The following is a 23071-nucleotide window of genomic DNA, read 5'->3' as shown; positions in this document are numbered from 1 at the left end:
ACTCCATCGACCAGCCAGAGGCAGTCTGGCACATTCTGGACTCAGTTATGTCGGCCTGAAGCACAGCATGTGTGTTCACATCACTGTCAAGGGGATAGCAAAGGAGAAAACAAGATGGAGAAGTGAGCTAGAAAGGGAGATTTAGGGGAGATGAAGTGGAGGAATATGAGGAACTGGCCATGAGCTAAAGCAGCAGGACTTTGTTTGCATACATTTAGAAGTCCGAGTGCCATTCTCATCCAAACCAGATTGTTGCGTGAATCATAGTTTTTACAGAATGGGCTTACTGCCTGTAGCTAAAGCAATATTTGTGCTTTCATTTTTTCAGTTGAAGATATACCAAAGCATCTCTGCTATGCGGCATTTTAGTTGTTAATGTTTTATTAACCCAATCCTGGGTCATGTAGCTGCAGGAGAGAGGCTACGTTGATGGATGACATTGGAACCAAACTGAGATGGTCTGAAAGACTGCTCAGTGTGTTTTATGTTTATCTTCATGCATGTGTATTACATTGATTTTAAAACAAAAAATCCAGCTTATAACTTTTTTTTTTATCCTCTGCATTGTGAGGTTTGTTTTTGATTTAAAAGTAGACTCAAATAAAACCACACTATACTGTAAGACACAGAAGTATACAGGGAAAAACAGCATAGTGGTAAGTGAGGTATAAACTCATGTGTACACAGAAGTGCAGTTTCTTTTCAAAATTTTTGCCCCATGAATCAATCTCCTGGGACATACTCTGGTTAAAAAAAGGAAAAAGAGACATCTGGAACAGCAGTCTGGGTCTATATCTATGGGGTCTTTGTGCATTTGTTGTGTGTGTGTGCCTGCACTAGTCTATGTGTGCTTGTGTATTGCTGTGAGTATTCTCTCCTGTGTTTTACTCAGCAGTCGACAATATGAGTTCACCTTCTCCCCAGAGTGAAAAGTGGAAAACCATGCTGGTGTCTCTGTGTGTGTGTATACACATTTTAGATGTCTGTGTGTGTCTGTGCACCATACACATCTACGCTCAGTCAGTGGGAAGTGTGTGTGTGTGTGTGGTGAAAGGAAAGGCTGGAGGCTTTATGTGTGTGAGTGTGTTTCTTTTTCTCCCTTAGCGAAGGCCTATTTCTAGATCAGTTTGAGGGTCAAGGTTTGGCCACCGGTGGAGAAAAGCTGTGTTCCCATTTAAAAGGGAAGAAAAAGCTCTCGCTATTGCTGCACAATGAAAAGAAGACCGAACACACATCATCCTCTTAAAGCCTTAACCCTTGCTTTGCCATATATCTTCTCGCAGCACAGGTCCTGCAAGACCAATGTGCTGCAAAGCTAACATATCCTGGATAAAATAAAGCCATCAAATTCTGCCATTCTACTAACCACTGAGTCAAATTATTAAAAATCCAATTTAAACACCTCTTACTTTGCACAGGCCAGCGGCAGCTGAACAAATGTAGAAACTGGTGTTCCTGTGATTTCATCAAAGATAAGACTTTGGTGCCTTAACCTTTCACCTGCTTTGTAACTTCAAACAGCAACACAGCAAAGATTTCTCAAGACCAGTGTGCCCGTCTTAAAGCGCAGCTGCTTATTGGTAGAATATTTAATTGTGGAATTTGATTAAACAGAAAATAGTTTTTGAAGCACGTCAATGTGGGCAATTTTAATGAAATAACTAAAAAAAAAAACTACAATAGTTAGTGTCTATAGGCAATTCTGAAAGCCTCTGCCTGTATTTATCAAATGTATAAGAATTAGACTTGTCTAATGTTCTAAATAAATAATATAGGAACAATCCTTCAAAGCTGTTTCTAAATAACATAAACTCGATTTAAAAACATAAACTCCCATCTTTCTTGTTTTTTATATTTGTCAGGACCAAAAACCAGCAGCCCACTCACACTGTGGGGGCCTGTCTTCCTTGTGGTCCCCATGCAATGAATAATTTAATCTTCAGTTGACAACTTTGTTTAAGGTTAGGATTAGACCTATCCAAATCAATGTAAGTTAAGGTAATGTCCCCACAAGGAATGAAAACAAGTGTGTGTACTTGTGTGTGAAGAAATAAATAGCTGAAATTACAAACAATCTTATATTTTTATAATTTATAAATATATAAGACATTGTGAGACATTGATGTATTTTTTAAATAATTGCATTGAAGGAAAATTCTGTTTCTGGAAGACAAGCCGCACCAGAATGCTCTTAAATTTCAAAGCAATCTTAATTCATAAGAAATTTGATATGTGGTTCTTATTATCAAGTTTGTGAGTAGGTGTAAAAGCGAAGATTTCTACTACTGTCTTTTTTTTGTTTCAAATTTTCACTTTTAGAAATTTGATATACACAGGCCCTGGAGTCTTAACATCTCACTGATCTTGTCATCTGTTTGGCACCAGATAAAACTAATTTGGCAATGTGTGGGAGCCTGGTTCAAGCTGATGTGGGGTGAGTAAGTAGATAAGCGTGATAGTTGGAGACTTTTGTCAATTTAAATTCTATATCTCTAAGCCATGTTGAATAAACAACATTTTAAAAAATAATAGTGATTTAAAAATCTGCACCTTAATGTGCTCTGGCAGTGGATTCAGCTCTGTCATAGTGATTTCCACTTAGTGTTGAGAATATGAACATTAATTCTGCAGAGCAATGGAAAGTTCTTTCTACAGAGATAAATGTGCACTTCCACCATGAGTCCAGGACAATAGATCTGTGAGATGGACAGAAAGTACTTTTATTACTATCAGTTTAAAACCAGTGTTTTACCAGCCAAATAGCCTATACAAGCTATGAAGTAGGAAATAACCTCAAATTATGGCTGTTAAAATGCTAAACAAATCACTGAGTAAGCAGAATTTATATGGATGGTACAAACTTTCCAACTCTGTTTGTGACATTGTGTATAGTGTGCAAAGTAATTGTTCCATCCTTCTCACTGCCATCATCTGGCAGAAGTTTTCAACAGAAATAATTGTGGGTGGCATGTCAAAAAAAAAAAAAAGTCTGAAATCCTGCAAATGGAAAAGTCACACTACTGCAGTTTCATGCCCCATAAAACTGAGCTGGGTTGGTTTGTACTATTTGATTGGCTTGTATTTCCTGGTCTTAGTACTGGATATTTTTCAGTTCTAATTAAAATAATGGTTCTTAGTCCTCTCTTTTATCTCGTCATTTCAATTACCTGTGGTTTGTTTTTCTCTTACTTCATTTGAATTCTAATAAATGAATGAGTTTACGCTTGCAACTCCTTTACAAATAGTACATAGTAAGTGCGTGAATTGAACCAAGAATGTGAGGAAAAGCAAAAGCATGGATACAGGTTTGTCAGTGATACACTTCCAAGCTGATCACCTATATTTCTAGATCTGTAGAATGAAAAACAAAAATGATGGAACCTTTTCTATAGAATCAAATATAAGTAGTGATCAACCTGAAAACAGTAGAAATAAGCATTCATTTTTAAACATATCCTGTTCCTTTCATTGTTACACTATGTAGAATTTTGCATTGCTTTTCCCAAACATAATGCAATAGTTTATTGGTCTTAGCCACATCATCCAAAACAGGAATGTACTCAACAACAAGCTGAATGCTAAAAGAACACATCTATGTTTGCAGTATGCCCAGGGATTCACAGAATCCAGATGTGATCCCAACTGTGAATGTTAATGGCATATTCAGCTGCAGCCTGCATCATGGCAGAGCCTGCTGCTACCAAAGAAGATTGAGGGCCCATTTGATAACGCAAATTCATAGCTCAGCTAGTGATTTGCATTGACTGTAGTGATGGATGGACCCGAGACAACTGTATGAAAAAACATTACCCCAGGACATTTTTGCACAATTTGTCCCCCCATAGTTTGAGCGTGCTCTGTGAAAATCAGCTCTCTGCACACAACAGTAAGTTTTGAGATGGATGAAAGACTTCTACCATCACAACCAAAGTAGCTTCAGGCCAGGTTGAAATCATAACCAAGACTGACTAATGTTTATGGATTTTTAGTGTGTGTGTGTGTGTGTGTGTGTGTGTGTGTAGTGGGTGGGGGCTATCTGTGACTATTTGAGAAAAAAATGAGCCATACTGAGGAAGGGAGACTCAGAGAGAGAAGAAGCGAGTCTCTGTGGAGTTGTTTTGGTCATGGTGCTTGAGCACTCTGATTAACGTTCATAGAGAGACACCAGATGGAAGCGAGGAGAAAAAGAGAGAGAATGAAAGGGTAGAGAGGGAAATTTGGGGAGAATAGCACCATGGAAGAAGGTGATCACTAGGGGGAGAGGGAAAGAAAAAAGGGTTGGGTAAGTGGGTTGTGGTTGGTTGACAGGGAAGCCGATAAGAAGAAGGAGAGACGAGCAGTAGATTTCATTATACTTTAAAATCCAGGTTACTCTAAGAAATCAGGTTACATAGGAAAATGTAGAATGTTTTTACAAGCACTGTAATAATGTATTTACTGTACTGTAAATCTGTAAAGATGCAGCAGGTCAGTTCTCCCTTACAAATGTAGGAACTGACTTCTCAACTTTTAGTTTCACTTTTAGTGTTTTAGTACTTTAAATGGAATTATTTCAAATATGAGATTGCAATGCTGCATGTAATGATTTCAGTCATATACATATAACTGCATATATTTAAAAAGGCATTCAGACCAAGAAATTAGCTCCATCTCCAGGGAAATTTACCTGTGGAATTCAAGTTTCTCTAATCCCCTACCTGTAAGGCATCTTCAGCCCAGCTCAGAAACAAACAAAAATTGTGTTTAAAATTTAATGTTTTGCACCAATATGCATATTGAGATCTAACAAATATTTTACATTTTCTTCCTGCTTAAGGTCATAGTTTCTATAATATTTTAAATTACATCAAAGTTTGCTTACCATCTTGTTTATTTGTATCATGCTTGTGCATCCTTGTGCACAATCCAAACAACAGATAAAATTACCCTCTGGTGCCATTAATACACAAATACTCCACAGGGAACCTTTAAGTGCATGTAAACCCACTGAATATAAACAAACTTACCAGACTAGGACAGACAGTGCTTTGTTAGCAGCATAAGGACTGCACTATTTTGCTAAAATCATTTTATGCAGGTACATTCTTTAAGCTGTCTGGTAGGTTATAACCAACATCTGGTAGCTATCCAGCATGCAATATGGTGTTAGCAATGGCACTTTTCAGTGGATGTTTATGTGGTTGCTTGTTTAATAAGCTGAGGTCCAAGACACAACATGTTGTGGAAATATTATGGGGTTACAGTTAAAGTCACGGCTCCTGTTGTCTTCTGCGGCTGCTGTTTGGGCTGATAATGTGACTGTTTTAGTTTATGACAAAAATAGTGGCATTATTTTTTTATGCAAATAGAGTGAAATGCAGTGTCTTTATTGGCCACATGCAGAGAAGCAAACCAGGGGCACTCCTAGTTGCACAGAAAGAAGGCACTGCAATGAAGCCAACACACAGTATAAATGATACATTCTCCCCTTTTTCTTTTTACACAAAAGAGGCCAACAGTTATGTTTGCAGAACCGATCTGTGGGCTGCATTAGAAGAACAACATGCATTTCAACTTCAGTTGGACTTTCAAATAACAAGAACAGTGAATAAGAAGCTAATGCTTTAAAATGTGGTTATACAGCCCTGGTATTTCAATTTTTTAAGACTTTTGACGATTCTGTAAAGAGCCTATGCAAATTATTTGAGCATGATTTGACAAAAAGTATCTGCAGAAGTGTTCATTATCTCACTAAGATGGGGTACATGTCTAAAGAATCTTTTTTTTTGTAAGAGTGTAGTTGGAGATGTAACATTTGCAGAGGCGAGAATTTTGAAGGAGAGAAAGAAGAGAGGAAGGGTGGGGGTGGAATTTTGGGAGATCAGTGGCAGGGAAGAAGATGAGAAAAGCGGGTTTGGGCACAGTGGGATTACTCCCAGATGTGATGAGTCGGAGACAGAAATACAGAAAGACAGAGAGACAGCAGCATTTCTTTTTGATTTGTAGTCAAAATTATGAAGCAAGACACTTCCTGATATTTGATATGTAGCAAATTAGAAGACATTTTCCCAAATGATGAATGCGACCAAAGACAATGTTTGCCCTATATTTCTTCTCCTTCAGTGTAACTGATTGATAGATGTAGCTGAAATCAAGCTACCACAAATGTAATAACTGTCACAAAAACATTTGTATACCAGTAAGCCTCTTTTTAACCTGTCTTCTCAGAGACAGAGGTTGTCAGCAATTAAAATAACGATAAAGAAATGATTGTGGCCATAGTTTAGAAACTACCTGTATATGCACAGGAGTTAAGACAACTACATTTAACATGCTTGGTTGAGAGAGGTGAAGAGAAACCAACACTGACTGTTGGTAGTAGATGGCTGGAAGTCAAATGCACTGTTGATCTCAACACCCACCTAGCTTTCTCCTTAAGAGGTTTTGCTGTTCAACAGAGGCATCTATACAGTAGTCAGATCATCAAACAGCTCTGAAACTCATATCTACTCAACCTTTTTTTGAATTAGGGGCTTTCTCCTTTAGTTTTGTTACTTTCTAAAAAAAACAAGTCCAAAACTGTGTTGAAAACTCCTTTCACTTTACAAAAACTGACAATCTGATGAGCACCCCCACTTCACCCAGCATTGTTCAGGTGAACAAATGTGAAACAGTAGTCAGAGTTTCAAACTTTATCTACTGCTGTCTTTATTTATTTTTCACACAACTACTTTTGTCACTTTTCTGTTACAACAGAATGCAACACTGTGAATGCACTCAGGAAGAGACTATCCAAAAGTATGCTCCTTTGTCTCTGTTTGATAGCTGCTTTTGCATCTCGCCCTTTCTTTTGTCTCTATACCTTCAAATGTCAACATTAAGAGCAGCTAGAAACAGTTTTGCATTTAGATGATCCTTTGTAAGAACTGTTTTCAGGCATACCTGGGCCTAAGCTCATTATAATTCGCAGGTTAACATAAATATGTCATTTTAAATCTTTGAACACAAATTAATTTGTCAGTAGAGGACAATTTCAGTTTCCTTTTTTTTTCTTCTTTTGGACAGGGGTTATCTTTTGCAGTTGGGAATTGGCACTAAGATTGAATCGAAATTGAGTGACAGAAAGAAAGATTGACACAAAGAGCCATGGGACGGAGGGAGAAAAAACAAAGATGGAAGGAAATGGAGAAGGAGATGAAGAGACAAACACAGACAGCAAAGAACAAGAGAACGAGACAAAGAAAGAGAGAAGGGGAAGATGCAGATGCATTGACCTTCACTCTCTTCAGATCCTCGAACACTATTTAGCACATGTGGCTCCACATAGCATGGCAAGAATTCTGTGTGTGTGTGTGTGTGTGTGTGTGTGTGTGTGTGTGTGTGTGTGTGTGTGTTTCTAGTCCTGATTTACCCGTTGGACTGTGACTATTAGTATGAGCTTCCATGCTTCCCTATGTGTGTCTTTGATTTTGTTTACATCCTGATGTTTACTTGTGCATTTCCACGTGGTAATGTGTGTGTGGTTGTGTGTGCGTGCCTGCAAACACAGTGTGTATCTTAATTGGACTCCATTCAAGTGTTTAATTACTCATTAGAGATGCTGCAAAGCAATCTATACACCAGCTTTCCCCTGTTCACTCCCTCTGCCCTCTGTGACTTCCAACCCACGGAGGCTCAAACGCTTTGACCCAAACTACATGGATTAGTTCACCTCGTCAATCTGGATCAACCCATCTATATATCAGATGAAGATCCTTAAGCCAGAGGATGATGCAGACAGTTAATAAGTCAGTCATTCAGTCAGTTTGACACTCAGTGGGTTTGGTCATGTGCAGTCAGTTATTCTGGTAGTCAGTTAAAGCTACAGTATACAAGTTGTGGAAATCAAGCTAGCTTTAGCAAGAGAGTTGATTTTAAAAAAAAAACAACAACAAAAACACCCCACTCCTCTCTTCTTCCTCTCTCTCTGATCCATTATGCTCCAGCCAGCCCATCGCCTGCATCCTCATCATGTACACTCTCAGCTAATGCAGGAGTAGGGAGCTTGCTAGCCTGTGAGTCAGCTGTAGCAACATCTGCCAGGAGCTAATACTAGCCTGAAGCCTTCGTGTTCACATATTGATTTACAGTTGTCAGCCCCTGCACCTGAATTCTTCCTTCGCTGACTGGTTAGAAGCCTTAGCAAACAACATAACGCTACTGGAGTAATAAATAATAAAGTAGATTTTTTCACAAAGTTTGAGCTAAAACAGAAAAGAATAATCCTGTTTGTGCTGGGCCAGGACCACGAAACTGTTAAAAGTATTGGGTTTTGGGCTCTTCTTGTAGAAGACAGTTTCTGGCCTGATGTCGGCTGGACATTTTGTGAAAGCATGAAAAGAATGAAATGAAATAATCTAGCCTTCATAAAATACTGTTGGGTGTGTTGATTGACAGCAAAAAGCACCTCAATCTGTGAAAAAAAACAAACATTAAAACTGCATCATGAAATCTGGAGGGTTCATATGTAATGGTGAAATGAAAAATAAATCAGGTGGTTCTCCTTTCTTTAAACATTGACTCTTTGAATATGTGACATTTCTGCAGGACACTGACACCCCCCCTCACCCCTCACACCACCACACCCTTTTTTGTATGGAGAGATTCCTATTGGTGTACTTGGACACCAGCCATCAACTCCTTCTCACTCTGCTTTGGGCCAACCTTGTCGATACCAATAAGCCCCACTGCTGTTTGTGCTGTCGACAGTGCCAAAGCCAGTGCTGCATCATGGTGAATCCCCCTCAGAAAACAGGGCGACTGATATAGGCATATCATGCACTCTGTCTGTCAGCTTGTCAGATGCACTGCATGTGCCTGAGCTCTCATCTTGCCTGTCTGACTAACTTGTCTTGCTTGTCCATCCATCAGTGGCTTAGTAAGTCTATCTGCCTGACTTTAGGTCTATTCTCTCTCAACTTTTGTATTTATATTTTACAGCACTACCAAGGTGTGATTATCCATCCAGGGGTGGAGAGTTTTTTTTTTGTTTGTTTGTTTATTTGCTTTTTTAGGTTTTTTTTGACAAGGTTTGTTATGTTAATTCAGTCCATTGGTGTCAGGCTATATGTGTCTGTATGCATAATGGTGAGCATGTTGTGTGCAAATGTGCGTGATATTGCCAGGGACTGACACAGGCGATGCTAAATCTGGAGGGGGACCATGTTCCTCCGTCTTGAAGAAATACATAATAACCTTTCAGATGTGCAGAATGTCACCATGATGATCTATGGGTGACGTTATTCAGAGTGACAGATGTGGGACTTGTCAAAACAGCAACTTGAGCTTGGGAATGTGAGTGTGTACTTGTGGGTTTTTCCTTTTTGTGAGGTTTATGTTCATGGATGCTGCATACAGTACAGTATAACACATGTTGTGTCTGCTTCTTGTTGTTCGCATCTGCATGTGTTGATGTAAAAGGGAGGATCAAAAGCTAACTTACAAATTAATTAAACATGTGCATCTGTGTTCTCAATTTTCTGTCAGAATGTCTTATATTTGAATATGGCTCAGTGTACATGTACATGTGCAGTATGTTTATGTACAGAAATGTGTAGGTGTGTTTGTGTAGAGGGAGGCAGTATATTAGTTTTGCCCCACATACATAAGCATCAGCAGCAATGCAGTGGGAATGGCAGGCAGAGAAGACAGCATGAGAAAGGAACACCTCATGCTGAGAGAAAAGCAGCTAAAGAGACTTAGCAAGAGAAGTGTGTGTGTGTGTGTGTGTCAGGGATTCAGTTTAAACATTTCAAAAAGAATGAGCAGGAAGCGGAAGGATGCAGGGTGGGGGAATAAAAATACACTAACGGGTGGGAGAAAGTTAAGGCAGAGAAGAGAACAAGAAATAGAAGACAGGGGGGAATGAGAGTCATGATGACTGAAAAGAGGAGACAGTAACAATGTCAGAAGCTGCTGCTGTGCTTCTAAAGAGAAAGTGAGAGAAGAAATAGTGATGGAGAGCAAGAACACGGAGTTCAGATGAATAGAGATGAAGATTGAGTAAAAGAAAGGAAAAAAAGACAGAATGAAGACAAGAGCAGATGTAGATGGAGAGGTTGAAATGGAGAGTAATGTGGAGTTAATTGGAGAGAGAGTGAGAGGGACTGAAGCTGCAGCTCAGCAGACTGAGACAGTAATGTAACTTATAGACACACACTTTGTGAAATAGCCTGCAGTTTCTTCCTGCCAAAAAGCCAAATGAGGTGGAATTGTGCACATTTTAGGTGATGAATATGAAATCTTACATTCAAAAGATTCCACATTTTCACAGTGCGTGGAATTGGCCATGTTTAGGCAACAAATAATGTTGCAATTGTTTTATGATAGACTGCGCTACAGAACAAACTGGATGTTCATTACTGTCAATAAGAGAATGATGATAAACTGGGTGCTGGCTGAAAGTATCACCCTTTGTTCGTGTAAATGGAAGTTGGCAAAAAATGCTGAACTTTTGCCGTCTACTGGAGAAGTGAAGATGAATCAGATGTTTAAAATTGAAAATCGATCCACATCTGATTCGTCCACCTGTTCTTCCTGACTCCTCTTCCAAAGAACATGGAGTGCTGTGTTGAACAGGCAGCAGATTTTTTTTGACTCTGCAGAATGAGAACTTTTATTTGATTATCCAAATGCTTGTCTTCTTTTTCCTTTACCCTAAAATCTTAGTTAAATATTCTGTGTGAAATTTTCCTCAAACAGAAATTATGATTTGATTCAGCATTTTTTACCCTAAAAAAGTCTTCTAAAGAAAAAAAAAAAGTGCGGTCTTATATATTTTCAATCATACTTTGTTTACAATGATATTACAGTAGGTGAAGCTTTTGTGAGTAAATACTGTGTAACCTGCTTATTTGTTTACACGGTGGTTTGCCTGGTGAAAATGGAGAAACTTTAAGTTTAAGTAATACAGTCTAAGGGTGGAGAGACAGCCTCTTCTATTCCGCTGAACCATCTTTTTAACCAAAATCTCAGCAGCGACTTGAAAGCATTTTCACTGACTGACATCACACACCCATAGTAGTGTTTTTCCATCCACAGTGTGAATGCTGCATTAGCAAGAGTGACAGGGAGAGATCAAATGAAGCTGGAGGAAAGGGGAAAGTTATGGATGGAGAGAGGGATGACAGTGAGAGTCAGAGAAAGAGAGAGAATGGTGGAGAGTGTGTAGCATCCTTTGATGTTTGTTGGTTGATCCAGCCTGCTGTTTAGGACGCAGGCAGGTATGGTAAACATCCAAGGCTTCTCCAACCAGAGGCTTTGATCACAGCCATGCTGAGAGATGATGTTGATGACTCCGTTGCCAGAATACTAAGTGTCCACTGCACACAAATTCACACACATTTATTACTTAACACTCTAAATTATATGTTGATTCTTTTTGTGCTTTTCAATTTTTCATTCAACTCTTAAAAGCCTCATCCTAATATATACTCACCAATCCATAAAACCCTTTTACACAGACTCTTCTTCACTGACTGTGGTCCAAGTCTCAAAATGAGCCTTTAACATCCTGATGAGAGCTAGCAGCCAAAAGCTGAGTCCGTCAGCTCCATCCTGCTAACCTCACCAGACAATTCAATCGCGCTGAGAGAGTGAGAAGAATCTGTGAGACATCAGGGGATTAGGATCGAAGTAAAACCATCATATCGTGTTGCACAGGTTTATGCACAGACAATATTAAAAGAAATGGCTTCAAGCAGCGGAACAAAACACTGAAAAGACCATGCACTGAACAGCATGCACGTCAACAGCAAGATGTTTTACAGGCATTTTTAACAGTCTTTTTCATGAAGACACTACTGAGTGTGATAACACTTTGAAGATCTATCTTTCCATCCCTCCTGAACCTATAATTATATTATTAGTTTTTTAGAAGTTTCAAGTGTGGCAATTATATTGACTGTCAGTATACCAGAAATAATTCTATCTTACTATCTCACTGGAAATGAATAGTAATCAGGTTTTATCACCCAGTACATAAGGAATACAGCATATACACTGTTTGTTGTCCCAGTGAGAGGAGTATACAAAGACTGAGTTAAAGGATTAGTGGAACCTTGTAATTTGCCACTGTACTTTGCTGTAAGCTACCTTAAAGCCCCATTGTGTAGAATTTTATATTGCTGTATTACAGCATCTGTTGAGGGGATACGTTTTAGAGAGAGCCCTGTTTGTCATAAACTAAGACAATCAGAATAAAAACTGGTGCAGTCTGTATGTCATATGATGATGTCTGCCACCGTGAAAGTGTCAACATACCAGCAGGGACTTTAACAAAGTAACAAAAGTAATAACACAGGCATAACTACTCATGAACACTGGCACTTATTAATTCCACATTGACTGTGTTGGAGTAGGTGGAGTAGGAATCTCAGACATGTTTTTAGGCCTGAAAATAAGATGATAAATGCTGCATCTTAAGCTAAGCAAGCTGAGCAAGGAAATTATTCATAACATAGAGTACACATAAGCAGGGGTTTTCTGCTCCAGCTAGTAATGACATGTAGTCACCAGGATGTGGTTGAGGTGGTTGGCAGGCATATAAAACACAAAACAAGTTTGCCTCCACAATCCTGTCTTTGGTTAAGGTTATTTAAATGTAAATCAACACATTGTGTCACTGTTAACTGTATTTAGACAGACCAGTCTTTCCTTCACCTTAACAAATCAGTCAGAATCCGGCATTAGTCCAAATATGCAAATCCACATATTATTAGATATTTATTTCTGAGAAATATATGAAATATCATGCAAATAATTTACATCAATGTATTTGCAACTTGCCAATTGTGTGAATTAAAATCTAATTTCCTTAATAGAAAATTATATCCAGTTGCAGTTAAGTTTCTTTTACGTATCTGCTGTTGCAAATTAGTTGTAATTTAGGAGACACACTGCATATGCACAATAGTTCCTGCACCACTAACACACACACACACACACACACACAAGTTCTGTAAGTAAGAGACGTGCCATCAGAGTGAGTGCATTCCCATGTCTTTTTGGCCAGTGGAGTGTGTGTGTTTTATTTCAAAAGGCACACAGCCTAATAGGAGACAATGCAGGGACACACACACTCATCCATACACAACTACACCCCGGTATGTACTTGCTTGGAGTGGAGTGGTACACACCTGCACACACAATTTCCTCCGGCTTGGGTGTATTAGGAATGCAGACAGTGTCACGGGGCAGGGCAGGGTACTGAGTAGCTTAATTCAACCTAATGTATCCTGGCACATTAGCCTTTTCTCGTATTGAACATCCTCACTCATCAAGACCCACTTTATCACCACCACTATCAGCTACCATTCACCCAACCACACACACACTTACATCTTACATCTAGGTACACAAACACATTATATACACAAAAGTACTAATGCTCAGATGGTAGTCATCCATAAATATATTAGTGCACAATCAATAGGCAAAGCACAGTTGTCTCAGATGGAAAACTGAAATGAAAGACTGAAAAACTCCTCTTCCATCTGTTCTCCCTCCAGCAGGCCTGCTCCTGCTCTTCTGCTCTTTCTTTCCTCATTGTCTTTCCCTTTTGACTTTTTTTTGCTCTAATTTCATGCAATCTCATTATCCTGTGCCATCCTCCCTCTGCCTCTCTCTTTCTTTTGTCCTCATTCTGCATGTATATTCATTCTTACACTACCTTTTTTCACTCTCACTTCCTCTGTTCTTTACTTTTAGTCCTTTTATTCTCATTTCTTGCATCTCTCCCTCTGTTCCTCTCTCTGCCTTTCCCCTTTAGTTGTTAATCAGAGTTGATTGCAAGCAGAGAGAGCCGAGAGGAGCTCCCCAGTGGATCAATGCCTCTAAATGATCTGTTCAAGGATCCCTTTAGAACCTGCAAAACTCACTCTGATAGCGCACCGAACCATGAAGGCGCTCATTTCACATCTAACTCACTTCCTGATTTGCCCTCTGGGAGGGAGAGAGGACTGCTGTTATAGGGATAATTTGTCCCAAAGCTAAATATCCCACTAACCAAAAGTGCTTAGACCAAAATGTCTTCATTCCAGGCAATCAATTACTGCCAAGGAGAGAGGGAAAATGATGAATTTGTTTAAAAAGCTCAATTTGCGTGTGTGCGTGCCATCTGAGATGACAAGATCGCCCGACAACTGGCTTTGTTTATGCTCATTTGATTGAAGACATTTTCCTGCGTCTCAAATTTACTGAGCTTCGAGAAACAAGATTTGATCATGTGCAGCAGCTGAATTTTAAATGTATTTGACGAAGGCACACTTGAAATTGAATTGATTGTAGCCATGGTGAGCATTGCTGTTAATGTTCAGTGCTGCAGACACAGACTTATCACACTCTTATCACATCCTTTAGCTTGTTGGATGGTTTACTAAAGAATATCTTATAGTGAAACTTGAGATATAAATTACTAGGGGGTGTCAAGAATGGAGAAACAAAAAGATTTTCTAGTCACAGCCTTGGAACATATTATTTATGGAGTGCTAGTAAATAAAATATCTGATATATCAAATATTTTTTAATACGAAATACTGAAGCATTTTCCTACAGAAGAGGGCTGATAAAAAAGCAAAATCATACATGTAACAAAGTTATTATGTATTTTCGCACTTGTGGTTAAATAAATCCTATATTATTTAGTATTGATTTACTGCCAGATGGAAAATTTTTATTGATTCATTTTAGATTCAATTACTTTTAATAACAGAGACTATAAATTTAAAACAGCAGTTCATATTGGTAAATGAATGACTGAAAAAATATTGTTTTTGGAACGATATTTGCTAAGGTGTACTGTATGAGTTCGACACCATCTTTAAGACAACACCAGTGGGATTTGGACTGGGTGTTACAGAAAGCGTAGGGAAGTCAAAAAGTATTGAGAGGTAGTGAAACACAAAGTTGATTTTTGTCTTTGAATTGTTTGGTTCACAGTAACAATAATATAGAATATCACTAGCCTTCTGCTTTTAAAGAGATTTTCATTACAGTGACTTCAAGACTGTAAACAGAAGTTGCCTGTAAACAACACTGTAACAAAACATAAACAGCTCTGTATCAAAATGCAACCATGTGTTTTAATGTGTTATCACAGACTAGAAGAGGGTGCCAACTGAACTAAAATCCTCTACCATCCTATGCATTGTTACGTATTACCAGCATTTATTTCTTTGAGCACTACCAGGAGGAGGAACATAGTATGGAGAATTGCCACACATAATGTGCGTGTATACTATTTCTTCTGCTCCCTCTGTTCATAATGCCAGCCTCAGCTTAAACTAAGGGTTGAACTAAGTGAGCATTCACCACAGCCATCTCTATACACTGCTTAATGTGTGCTCTCTAAGATCTAAGATCTCTCGAGTGTCATATGAGAAGGCTCATTCAGTCTCTGACTGGAAAGAAAGACTGTGTTCCAAACACGGTAATATTTTTTCCATGAAGCCTAGCTTGTCAAGCGTTATTAAAATAAAATTAGTTTCTATGCAAACTTTAGCTGTAACCAGAGGGAATATTATCGATTTTCCTGCCTGTTTTTTGATGGTGGGTCTTTAAACCGCCATCAGAGCGTTTGTTGACGTGTCCTTGAGCAACACATTGAGTCTTTATGGGTTGCTGTTTTGTGGCTGACTGTGGAGATGTGCTAACACAAGGATATCCTAATGGCAAACATGCAATTCCATATAATTAAACTACACAGCAGGACTACACTAAATGGAGACACACCACAGTTTCCTTTATGTTGCACAATCACACAGAAAAGCAATATAGGTGGCAAAATAGTTTTGTATGAATTTATCAGTTTTCATTTTACCCCAGTAATTTGTTCCCATAGCCCATCACCTCTGCTCACTGATTCTATTCATAGCCCTGAGCCTGTTTTTGATTGTTTATATTCATGAAGAAATTTTAATTCATTGTTTCCACTGTCTTGCAGGTTTTGGCATGGAGAGTACAGGGTGGCAGTGAACATCAATGACTATCTGGACATCTACTGTCCTTACTACGAGGGTCCTCCAGCCCACGGCCGTATGGAGCGCTACATCCTCTTCATGGTTAACCATGAGGGCTACACTTCATGTCAGCACAGGATGCGTGGCTTCAAACGCTGGGAGTGCAACCGTCCCACCGGTCCTGATGGGCCCCTGCGCTTCTCAGAGAAGTTCCAGCTCTTCACTCCTTTCTCCCTGGGTTTTGAGTTCAGGCCCGGACACGAATACTACTACATCTGTAGGTTATCAGCTAAGCTGTATGTGTTTCTGCATGTGTGGTGGAAGATTGTGGGTGCTGATTAAGGATGTTTGTTTGTTTTGTTGTGTGCATACAAGCATGCATGTGTCTGTGTTTGTGTGTCATCCTCACTCTTTCTCAATATGCATTTATAAACATTATGTAAATATGCAATCAACAGAAGTTGATTGAGAGAGTTCTCAAACACAGCGCAGTGTGTCGCTCCCACAGACATAGGCGTGCATAAATACACCTCACATTTCTCACTTGCTCCCCTACTCTCTCTCTCACTCTATTTATTTCTTGATGTTTCTCTCTGCTTCTGTCGAGATCATAAGTGGTATGCTCAGCAAAGTGGTAAAGATGTCACCAGGCGTAGTTTGTAATCATTTTTATATTAGCTGTATTGATGTTTTTCCTCACTTCAACAAGTGATGTATTAGTATCACAGATAGGCCTTGCCCCTCTGAGATTGTTTTTCTGAACACAGTTAAAAAGCTATCATTCCACTGCCAGACATGGGACAAATAGTAGCTTCAAATTACTCTTAAACATCGTTTTCAGCTACGTGGTGTGCCAAATGGGTTGGATAGATTTACCACATCCGGACGGTTTAGTTCAAGATCAGCCGGTAATCACAGAAAAGCATGTTAAATTGACTTTCAAAATCTTTGCTGGCCATATCCAAACTTTCTATCAACGCACAGAAAAGTGACACTTTTTCTGCAGGAGTATGCTGGTTTATGACACGAAGTCTGACTGTTAGAATTCACAGGCCAGTCAGAGAAATATTTGAAAAAAATATATTCTTTTTAAGACAGGACAATATTTCACAAAAAGTCACTCATGAGGAAAATGCATGTATGGGATGTTTTAACCATTTGAACCAATGACCTATTCTGCTGTTTTTGTGGTGAGTGAGAGTTTTGGCCTGCCAATGTAATGACAAGTTGAAGTGCGCAAACTCAGCAATATAAAAAGTACACAGTTGTCAATAGTGTTGGGGAAATTGCTTTGAAAGATCAATCCTGTTGTAATTACTCATTACTCTCCTAAAGCTGTAATTACTGACTGTATTTTATTTTATAGTGATCAAAGTTATCACATTAGCCCATTAGTCACTTTACTTTCATACCAAACCTTGCCTGTCACTGGTATATTGGCACTATGCAGCTTGGCACAGGTCTTTCAACATCTTCAGAGTGCCTTAACCTTTTTAATAGAATATATTTTCTTACCATGACACAAAATGAGGGTTTTCCACCACTTTTTTCATGTCAGTATGTAAGTGCAACAGCTTTCTTTTGCCCTTGAAACATGACTCATGAATGTAACTGCTGAAAATAAAAAACTAATGTGCTTGAAAATTACTTGGAAAGATAATGAGATTGAAGCAACTCAATTTGTTGATAAATTCACTTTAAAAAATTTGCATCAGTGTAGAGTTTTCAAATCTTTTTTCCTCAGTCTTGTATACCCTGTCACAAAGACACAGCAGGCAAGCGTCAGTGAGCTAAAGAGGCAGATAACAGCCACCCGATGTGATACTGCACTTTTCCCAGTCGACACAAACGCACGCTTTTGTTTTCAGCCTCATGTAAGGCTGGACAGGGCCCCTCCAGAGCTGTATAGTTGCTGACTTTAGTATTGTGCTTCTGGGACCCCTGAGGGTAGTGTGTATTCCACAGGATTGGAGTGTGTGGGTCAACACATGTGTATGTACTTTGGGGGTAGGGCTGGTTGTGAGGTCAGTTGTCAAGTGATTGTGAGTCCGTGAAAAGCCATGTCCATCATCTTGACAGACAACTACACACACATTTTTGCCTTTCCCTGTCGCTCACATGCACAAAGAAACACACTCACACACACACACAGATCAGTGCTGGTGTGGAACGTCGACAGCATGTTTAAAATTTTTAACCACCGAGCCCTTTTGATGACTGCGTGCTATTGTGTGTGTGTGTATGTGTATGTGTGTGTGTGTGTGTGTGTGTGTGTGTGTCTCCTCTCTGCAGAGAGTCCACAGCGTAAACCATCAATCTTTGATGGTGATTTGTGGCCAAACCTGTGTGAATGTGTGCCCATGTGTACACGTTGGTGTGTGTATTTGTCATGTGGTTGACATGTTGACAGGTCTGCACCACCCTTTACTTCTCCCAGCTGCCATCTGATGAGGTTGAGTGATTTTCAATGGGTTTTCAGGAGACGTTGGATTGTGGATGTGCTAGGAAACAGAGATGCTGGAAGTGGAGATAAGACTTTTAAAACACTGAAAATGACAAAAGAGAAAATACTTGCAGGACACAAAGAAAATAAAAGGGGGGAAGAGCTTGCGGTATATATCTATCTACTTCTATCACCTTCTCCCCTATTGTTGCCATTTTTCAGTAAAACAGTAGGGAAGCCAAAACAAAGACATACAACAGGAGATAAAACTCGATAACAGACCAGCAGTGCTTTATAGGGGACCACAGTACACTTTCTTTAGGCACTGTAAGGGGGATAGGTGGATGGCATGGAGAAATTTGAGGCAATGTAAGCTGGCTATAGGGAAGGCATAAAGGGAGAAGGTGAAGGGCAGAGAAAAGGATAGAGGAGGGAGCTGTGGGCAGAAGGAGAGGGAGGAGAGGGCAGAGGAAGGGTCAGATTTATTTCCTGTGTACTGTGGATCTTGATGATGGTACTCTCTGGGGTCACTGTGGGCTCTGACTATGCAGACTTCCTCAAGGGATAAGGCCAATAGGTCTCCACGCACACTTCTACAGCCATCAATGTATGTGTGCATTCTTGTACACATCTGTATGTGTGTACGAACATCTGCAGGCGGTCAGAGCCGGTCACCTCTCTCCTCCTCATCTCCTTTAAGGTCTCCAGTTCTATTTCACATCGGAGTGAGGTGGGACTAAAAACCCAGATTCAATTTCATTTACTCCACTTTGAAGTTTGAATCACAGTAACTTTTTCACATTTTTCTCAAATTTTTTTTGGCATTCAGTCAGGTCAGCATGGTGGCTCAATGGTTAGCACTGTCACCTCATGGCAAGAAGGACCTGTGCCTGTGGGCATTTGCATGGATTTCCTTCCCCATTCCAAAGACATGCAAGTCAGGTTGACTTGACAGTCGGTTAATTCCCTGAGGTACAGATGTGAATGTGACTGGATCCCGGCTGATTCCTCACAGACTTGTTTACATTGCCTGAAGTGGTTTGTATATTTACAGGAGTTCACAAGCTTGGGAGCATGGGTGTAAGACAACTTAAAATTACTTAATATAAGGAACTCTCCAACTGCCTGAAGCAATATGTCTCATCACCAAAGTAATAGGCTGCATTAATGACTCCATTAACATCCAATTATAACGAATTATTGTGTAACTTACACAGAAAATAACTTCCTTGCTTTCCGCCCTTGTTTGACCATTTCTGACATAGTTCTATCAACTTGATTAGATTTTGTAGGTAGGTCTTACTTACTTTACATTACCCAGAGGAGAAAAACAAATGTCTGCACCATGGAAAAATAACTCAGCGCAAAAGCCATCACAGACTTGCAAATTTCTAGCAAAGGATAATTAATTCCACTGTGTCTGTGTTATTACCTCATTATGTATTGTCCAGTGTGTCTCCCTGCCAGCCCATAAATGGGGACAGGGAGTTGGGCTGGATTATGCTGAGGTTTGTGTCTTCCCTAGTATTGCTAGTGACTCCTCTAGGCATCGAGTGCTGCATTATTGACTGGGATAAGTGGGCAGCTGCCCGAGCACCCCAAAACCCCAGGGGGAATGAAAGACTCAGGTTTACATTGTCTCAGCTGGTTAGTAATATTTTAAATAATTGTAAATTTGTTTGAAAATAGATGTAACTAAATTGCAGAACTGAAGGGAGAAGAAGTCAGAAATATACAATTTCATCTTGAAAAGTTTTTAAATATTAACTGTTGCTCAAGTGTGTATTTACATCAGCAGGGCCCCTATAGGCACATTTCCCTTTCAGTGCAAGTTAATTTGTATAACACATTTTTGTATACAAAATCAAATCAATAGTGCTTTACATATTGCAAGAAAGAAGACATAATAAGGGAACCACCATAAAAACAAAGTGAATTTTAAAAGAATAAATTAAAATTATTAATAGGATAGATAAAATAATAATATCAGCAATAATAAATGAATACATTTAAAAAATCAATTAATTTAAATTCAAGATAAAATACAAAAAAAGTATAGAAAAGATTTAATATGACACTGCAAATTTGATTTTCAAGAAGTTTTCATTTTTTTTATTTTTATATACTGTAAGTGATTCTATGCATTTGTCAAGATGTATGCAGCTTAGACTTAATAGTAAAATATCATTAGTATATTTAAATACTGAGGTCTTGTCTTTTTGAAGAGCTAAATATTGGTCAGAGCAACTCCTAAGCCAGCCAACCGCCTGATGATAAACATAAATACACCTCAGTAAAATAACAAGATAAATGTCCTCATTTGTTTTCTAAGTGTTATCACCAACAAAAGTCACTTCATCTCTCAACTAATCTCCTCTTTTATTCTCCTTACAGCATCTCCTCATCCAAACCATGTGGGGCGGGCTTGTCTAAAGCTGAAGGTGTATGTCAGACCTCCAGGTAAGTCACGCTCTAACTACACACACGTATTCACACACAAAAACACATACACACAAAGGGCCAGATTGGCTATCAAAGTAAAATTACGGGCGAATAAAGGTCTGATAGAATGCCCTGGCAACACTCTGCTCTGATTCACAGACCAGTCAGGCAACGCTCTAACACCTTTACACACTGAAAACACACACAGAGACACACAGTTTCTGACACATTCGCACATACAAACATGCACAGGCACAAACACATGCACACAGAGAAGTACGTGCATTCACACAGGCACAAAGTGGCATACGCACTTCACATCACGTCACATCACATCACACTGAATGTGAGGGGGACCTTCTGTCCTTGTAGAAAGAGAACAGAGCAGGCTGTAAGTGCTCTCTGAAAAATGTTAGTCCCAACATCACTCTACTAGCTAGATTTGCTCTTAAGAAACAAGGAAGGAATCTAATAATAAACCCATCACATCCTGAAGAAGTCTAATATAATAATAGACACTTCATATTTTTTAATAAAATTCTGTATGTATCAGCCTTGTGGTAAAAAATGAAGTATGACTTTCTTGCCACATAGCCCGGAATCTTTTTTCCAAACAGTGTGGAACCTAATGGTTTTTTGCAAATATCTCCTCCATGGATTGGAGCAGACAGAGCACAGTGCTGACACAAGCGTGCCATGCAGGCCTATAATAGTGCCTTTTAAAAATAACTCAACAGAAATTTGGTAGACATGGGGATCAGATTGCAGCAGGCATTACACTACAGTTGCATTATCTGGAAAATCTACCTGTACATCTTTTCAAAGGAGGATTCTACCTCATGAGTTTTTAGCCAAACTAAAGAACTAAAGAATCAAACCTGGGTAGTAACACGTCTCCCCAGATAATGACACATCTTTGAAGATCTTTGTAAAAGAATGAGAGCCAGCTTTCACAGCTTTCCAGGCTCAGATTCTTCCATCTTTTGCTAAGGGGAAAGGAAATTCTCGCCTCCTCCATAATTACTGAAACAACATACACACTATTATTCTGTCATTGCTGCAGCTGAGATTCAGCTTTTTTGTGCTGTTAAAGTAATCTGTCTGACATTGCAACTTCCATCTCATCTGTAAAATATTGTCACTAGAGTGAGATGTGAGCAGTTGTGTGCAGTGTGTGTGTGTGTGTGTGTGTGTGTGTGTGTGTGTGTGTGTGTGTGTGTGTGTGTGTGTGTGTGTGTCAGCTGCTCCAGATTTTGAGTCTCTGTGATTAAACTGTAATTAGGTTGGTTAAACCCCCTGCAGAGCTCAGTTGCTGTTGTCGTCTCCTCCACTCTCTTTCCTCTCCTCATCCCTTCCTGCCATCTCTCTGCCTTTCCTTGGCTCTTGAAGGGTGAGACTTTTGTGGTTTATCACTCATTTTTCACAGTCCCCTCCCCAGTAGTTCCACATGTCTACGCTTTGCCTCTAAATCATTGTTCTTACACTTTATTTTAAATTGTCTTGTCATTGTATCTGTCTATGTGTCCTTCTCAGTTCAGATGTTTTGTCGTTTTTCTGTTCTCTCTTTTTTCTGTTTCAGATGGGTCAGGATATGATTCTCCAGAACCCTTCCTGACTGATGGAGGTCCAAGCTGGAGGCCAGGGTCCAAGGCACTGTTAGCTGCTCTGGCCTCTCTGCTCCTGGGAGTCGTCTCCTGGCTGTGACCCCTCTCCCCGCCTTCTTGGAGCTCCCACCCAGGGTTCGCTGGGCTGGGCTGGCTGTCCCTCTAAATCCACCACCCCTCAGGGAAGCCCTCTGTCTCCATCCTGCCCTCTCCCACCTCCACCTCTACATGACCACCAACCACCCCCACTGCCAGCCCCCCTTCATGGCCCAGTCACGGACACCTTTTCTAGGCCTGACTAACAGAGTTGGGTCTTGAGCTGTCTGGGAAGCTGCCCTTCAACTCTGATCCCTAAATTCTGAGTGGAACAGCACCTCTAAGCTGAAAAACACAAGGGAAATCTCTCTGCACTCATATCAGGGGGTCCTTTTGATTTGACTATTGACTCTTGACCACTGATGGGGTATAGGTAGACATGGCTATGATTAAACTTGTCATTCTAATGCAATTCTTATCATCCAATCATAGCAGGATGCATTAAGTGATAGGCCTGGATGCACAACAATTGGATTTTGCTCACATTGCGGTCCAGTGCTCAAACCAAGAAT

The 23071-nt window shown here is 39.6% G+C and overlaps 1 protein-coding gene across 1 annotated transcript in view; it reads left to right on the top strand.

Annotated features, from left to right (window-relative positions):
* Window positions 1-22851, top strand: part of efna2a (ephrin-A2a) — a 63270-nt gene extending 40419 nt beyond the window's left edge. Inside the window, exons 2-4 of the mRNA XM_026306451.1 lie at window positions 15959-16251; window positions 20812-20877; window positions 22439-22851. Of these exons, the coding sequence (XP_026162236.1) occupies window positions 15959-16251; window positions 20812-20877; window positions 22439-22563 (484 nt within the window). The 3' untranslated portion in view covers window positions 22564-22851. The remainder of the gene's footprint in view (window positions 1-15958; window positions 16252-20811; window positions 20878-22438) is intronic.
* Window positions 22852-23071: the final 220 nt, after the last annotated feature.

The sequence above is a fragment of the Mastacembelus armatus genome, chromosome 22 (assembly GCF_900324485.2).
Source record: "Mastacembelus armatus chromosome 22, fMasArm1.2, whole genome shotgun sequence".
In the NCBI taxonomy this organism is placed as follows: domain Eukaryota; kingdom Metazoa; phylum Chordata; class Actinopteri; order Synbranchiformes; family Mastacembelidae; genus Mastacembelus; species Mastacembelus armatus.
This window is presented reverse-complemented; position numbering and strand designations above follow the sequence as displayed.